This window comes from Pygocentrus nattereri, chromosome 27 (assembly GCF_015220715.1).
Source record: "Pygocentrus nattereri isolate fPygNat1 chromosome 27, fPygNat1.pri, whole genome shotgun sequence".
NCBI lineage: Eukaryota > Metazoa > Chordata > Actinopteri > Characiformes > Serrasalmidae > Pygocentrus > Pygocentrus nattereri.
This window is the reverse complement of record NC_051237.1, coordinates 25,540,091-25,545,583: the sequence shown is the minus strand read 5'-3', so window position 1 is coordinate 25,545,583 and position 5,493 is coordinate 25,540,091. Positions and strand designations below refer to the sequence as shown.

General features: G+C 42.5%; 1 protein-coding gene across 1 annotated transcript in view; it reads right to left on the bottom strand.

Moving 5' to 3' along the window:
- Positions 1-483: 483 nt before the first annotated feature.
- The window catches only part of psmd3 (proteasome 26S subunit, non-ATPase 3), a 19,241-nt gene continuing 14,231 nt past the window's right edge, over positions 484-5,493 (bottom strand). Inside the window, exons 10-12 of the mRNA XM_037535546.1 lie at positions 3,519-3,674; positions 3,219-3,269; positions 484-1,430 (exon numbers count right to left, since the gene is read on the bottom strand). Coding sequence (XP_037391443.1) covers positions 1,353-1,430; positions 3,219-3,269; positions 3,519-3,674 — 285 coding nt within the window. The 3' untranslated portion in view covers positions 484-1,352. The remainder of the gene's footprint in view (positions 1,431-3,218; positions 3,270-3,518; positions 3,675-5,493) is intronic.

Sequence of the window (5,493 nt, the reverse complement as noted above, 5' to 3'; positions counted from 1 at the left end):
ACATAATTGCCTTTTCCGTTGGTTTTTCTCATTATGGGTCTAAAATATGAGCCTCAGTTTGGCTCTCTGGACCTTTGAGAGGTCAGGCTTGATTTGGTCAAGATATTTTTTATTTATTTTTACTTTTTTGCCATCCGTGGTTCTCCTTCATCCTCATCTGCTGAGCGCTGATCCGTGTCTAGAATGTCAATAACTGGTCATCAATGTTAAAGTTGGCGCTCCTTCCTGTTTTCAGAACCCTCTTCATGTTGAGCAACAGACCCGTCTTCTCTACTGAACTCAGCGGCTTTGTTAATCACCCAGTGCACATCAGCAGTGACTTGCCCACACATCTGGCAGTTCTCTTTTAATGTGCTGCTCTAGTGATTCAAAAGAGCAGCTTTCCTGCCAAATATGACGTCATACTCAGTAGGAACAGCAAACAGCCTCCAGATAGAAAACGGACCACTTTTCCAAATGAAAACTACTCAAAACATTCAAACGTTATTCATAGAAAAGAAACTTTAATTGTACACTCAATTACCTCTTGCGAAACAAACCCCACACTTTGCCTTCGGGAAGAACAGGAAGATCCCCCCTCACTGTACAGTGACTTGGCTGTCGGTCAGCTTACATCAGCTCACACAATTTCACGTTGGGAAATGTTAAACGGTCTGAGTGACACGTAACCAGGCTGTAACCATTTTTCCTTGGAAAAAGGGGTTGGCGAAAGCAGAGCAGGTCCATTAACTCATTTATTAGTTTCATGTTCTGTCATCACTTCAACCACAGAGACCATCTTTAACGCAGTAAGAGATTCCTAAAAAAAACAGATGGATCTCACTTGGATTTTACATCGGCAACCACAGCCTGGCACACACCATCCTGAATCTGGGATTCAAACTAGTTTTCGCTTTGATTTCCATGCCCTGTGTTCTCCAATTTAGTAGACATGCTGGGCTTATAAACAGCTAAAGAAGCATCTTCCACCTGAACAGGTGAAGCAGCAGCGTAACTAGGACTTCAGGGGCCTCAGGTTTTAAAAAAATGACCTTGCAATTTGCTTGATGGTTGCTACCGCTGTGTCACAACCGAGCTGGTGATGTAATGCAGGGCAATTGTCAATGGTAAGTGATATAAGGGGCCCCATAAAAACATCAAGGGGTCCTTAACTGCCCCAACACACTGTGCTGAAAGTTACTCATCTACAAAAGCAGGACAGATTCAGGCTGGTTTAGGTCCAGGCTGTGGGCAGATGGAGATGTACTGAATGGGCTGGCGTCGGCTATTTCTTAAGAGAGGACTGCAAAACAAAAGGCTAGATAAAGAAACAAGAGGAAAAACAAGGGTCGGGCTTCTTCTGCGCAGAAGAATCATGGGAAACTGTCGTCATCGTCTTCTGCCATCTCTTTAGCGAACTCCAGGTCCTGCTGCTCCCTCTCCCTTCGCTCCTGTGGACACAAATAATTTAGCATGAAAATAAATTTTAAAAAATAATAAAAACAAATGATAAACAACAACAACAACAACAACAACAACAACAACAACAACAACAACAACAATAATATTAATATGTATGGATTAAAAAAATGGGTTTTTAAACTAGATAATATAAATAATGTAACGCAAAGCAAAAATATTTAAAAAGTAACAAAGAACAAGCAAACAAATAAAACAAACTGACTAGATGCTTAAAACCAAGGATTTTTCTGGATGATGATTCATTTTTTCAGGTAAAGTCACTGGTATTTTTTTTTAATATACGTTATGATCACGTCGCGTCGTCTTCTGTGAGTTTATTGGCTGGTTGTAAAGCAGAGATCTGATTCCTGTCTGACTCCTGTAGACCTCCTCGGGACCACCGGTGGTCCCAAACCGCACTCGGTCATGTTCTCGGTCATAACGTTCATACTCCATCAGCTCCATTCAGAAGCTGGGCGTCGTGTGAGGCTGTAGCTCTTCTCTCCAGTCTAATAGACGGTGACGTCATTTTAAACCCTTATAATAAAAGAAGCTGAACTTTGTTTTTCTACTGAAAGTCGACCCGTTTTTCCCCAAATCTGGGCTCTAAACTATAAACAGGCGGCGTCTCTTCAGTGATCTGCTCTGGAAACATCACTTTTAGAAGACAACACAAAGAGCGGCCGAGATTTTTGGCTCTCAGCAGTGAATCGTAAGCATGTAGTGATATGTGGAGATCATAAAACACACGTTCTGCTCATTTGAGGAGCTTTTAAAATAAACAAATACAATAAAAATGTAAATGTTCATTTATTTCATGCAGTTACTGAATAACTTGTCTTACGCTGTGGCCACGAAAATTCAGATGGACAAACCAAAACACACCCTGGAGAATAAGAGGATAAGTGAATGTAAACACTCAGATTTTAAAAACGGGCTGATTTTGCAGCTTCTGTATCTGTAGGTGACCCGAGGAGTGAGCGGCCCAAAGGCTGACGCATGTGGTCAGCCTCTTATTACTCACGTCATCTTGACTCATTTTCTATAGAACCTTTTTTTTTTTTAGAAAGGGCTCTTTGGTCATCATGTCAAGCTTTACACAATAGCAGCACCATTTATAGCACATTCTCCCTCAACTTGAAGAACCCTTTCATGAACTAGAAAGAATGAACCATGAAAAGGGTTCTTTGAGAGTTCATGGTTCTATACAGAACCATATTCTTTACTAGAGAAACCTTTGAAAAAAACATTTGTAAGTGTGGTTCTGTAGAGCACCAAAAAGGGTTCTGCTATTGTTACAAGCTGGATATGTCCATCAACCTGAAGAACGATTGCACCATGCAAACTGTTGCTGTCGGAAGAAAACCTTGCATTTTCAGAATGGTCACTTTCCAGGAGAAGGAAAAAACCCACTTTAAATGGAGGTCAATGGAACCAGAAATCTTTCCAAGTCATTTTGGGGCGTTTCTTGGTCCATTCATCATGAAATTCACACACAGTGTAAAGAAAAACAGGCATTTTCAGATTAGGTCAAAGACTGAAACGAAGGAGACACAAGGTTTTGTTCAAACAGCAGCAAAGTGGTTCTTTTAATATTCATGATTCTATCTAGAACCATTGTCTTTACTAAAGAAACAACTGAAGAAGCATCTTTAAGAGTGCACCTCTTAAGCCAAAAGGTAAAATGGTTGTGTGTTTGTAAACGACGCAGCAGAGACGGTTTGTGGTTTGTGGGTCTAAAACTCCAGACGTTATGGGAAGAGAGCAGGACTAGTTACCTCTGCAGACTCCAGGTCCTTATTGTAAGCCTTGGGCGGAAACCTCATGGCCTGTGGAGAGATTACAGAACAATTTATCACCAGGGACCAGATCCTGGAAACCACAACTACAGCTAGAACATCTGGAGGTTGCACACACACCCCTCTGCTCATGAACGATTACCACAAAAAACCCCCAAACATAGCTGTGTTTATTTGGTTATATTGTTGACATTCCTACATTACACAAACGTATACACATTCACCTGTTTGTGTGTTTTTCTTTAGGTCATAAATCACGTAATAAATAACTTGGCGTACCTTGACGGACATGTTGTGGATGTCCAGACAGAAGGAGATGCGCTGATGGAAGGCCAGCTGAGGCTCGCGTGTGCCGTATATGTCCATGGTCTCCTTCGATTGAACGTACCCTTTCTCATGGTTTATACTGGCTTCAATCACTCCGTCACGGATGGCCTGCGGACACACGATTCAGAAACATGGTGGTGTGCTTGTTTGGGGCTCTGTGTTGATACGCATGACATTTCCGTCACAGAACCTTGGGATTTATTTTGAGTGGTCATTCGTAGATGATCAATAAACTCAACAAATGATCAGTAACGCGGTACCAACGTATCAGTGAGGCAGGAGTAGCGAAGCATCTGAACGCACTGAGGAAGATTATCCTGAAGGTTTTCCTGCTGATACATTATTTACATTAAGCAGGTGAATTGCAGGACGTTACATGATGTTGACTTAAAATGTTGGTTCCATTAAGCAAAACCTAACCCTCACCCTGGCCCTAATCCTAACCCCTAACCTTAACCTCAACCCAAAATCTAATCCTAACCCTCACTCTGTCCCTAATCCTAACCTTAACCTCAACCCAAAATCTAGTCCTAACCCTCACTCTGGCCCTAATCCTAACCCCTAACCCCTAACCTTAACCTCAACCCAAAATCTAATCCTAACCCTCACTGTCCCTAATCCTAACCTTAACCTCAACCCAAAATCTAATCCTAACCCTCACTCTGTCCCTAATCCTAACCTTAACCTCAACCCAAAATCTAGTCCTAACCCTCACTCTGGCCCTAATCCTAACCCCTAACCCCTAACCTTAACCTCAACCCAAAATCTAATCCTAACCCTCACTGTCCCTAATCCTAACCTTAACCTCAACCCAAAATCTAACCCTACCCTCACTCTGGCCCTAATCCTAACCCCTAACCTTAACCTCAACCCAAAATCTAATCCTAACCCTCACTCTGTCCCTAATCCTAACCTTAACCTCAACCCAAAATCTAGTCCTAACCCTCACTCTGGCCCTAATCCTAACCCCTAACCCCTAACCTTAACCTCAACCCAAAATCTAATCCTAACCCTCACTGTCCCTAATCCTAACCTTAACCTCAACCCAAAATCTAATCCTAACCCTCACTCTGTCCCTAATCCTAACCTTAACCTCAACCCAAAATCTAGTCCTAACCCTCACTCTGTCCCTAATCCTAACCTTAACCTCAACCCAAAATCTAGTCCTAACCCTCACTCTGGCCCTAATCCTAACCCCTAACCTCAACCCAAAATCTAATCCTAACCCTCACTCTGTCCCTAATCCTAACCTTAACCTCAACCCAAAATCTAGTCCTAACCCTCACTCTGGCCCTAATCCTAACCCCTAACCTTAACCTCAACCCAAAATCTAATCCTAACCCTCACTCTGTCCCTAATCCTAACCTTAACCTCAACCCAAAATCTAGTCCTAACCCTCACTCTGGCCCTAATCCTAACCTTAACCTCAACCCAAAATCTAATCCTAACCCTCACTCTGTCCCTAATCCTAACCTTAACCTCAACCCAAAATCTAATCCTAACCCTCACTCTGGCCCTAATCCTAACCCCTAACCCCTAACCTTAACCTCAACCCAAAATCTAATCCTAACCCTCACTCTGTCTCTAATCCTAACCTTAACCTCAACCCAAAATCTAATCCTAACCCTCACTCTGTCCCTAATCCTAACCTTAACCTCAACCCAAAATCTAATCCTAACCCTCACTCTGTCCCTAATCCTAACCTTAACCTCAACCCAAAATCTAGTCCTAACCCTCACTCTGGCCCTAATCCTAACCCCTAACCTTAACCTCAACCCAAAATCTAATCCTAACCCTCACTCTGTCCCTAATCCTAACCTTAACCTCAACCCAAAATCTAGTCCTAACCCTCAACCTGGCCCTAATCCTAACCCCTAACCTTAACCTCAACCCAAAATCTAATCCTAACCCTCACTCTGTCCCTAAT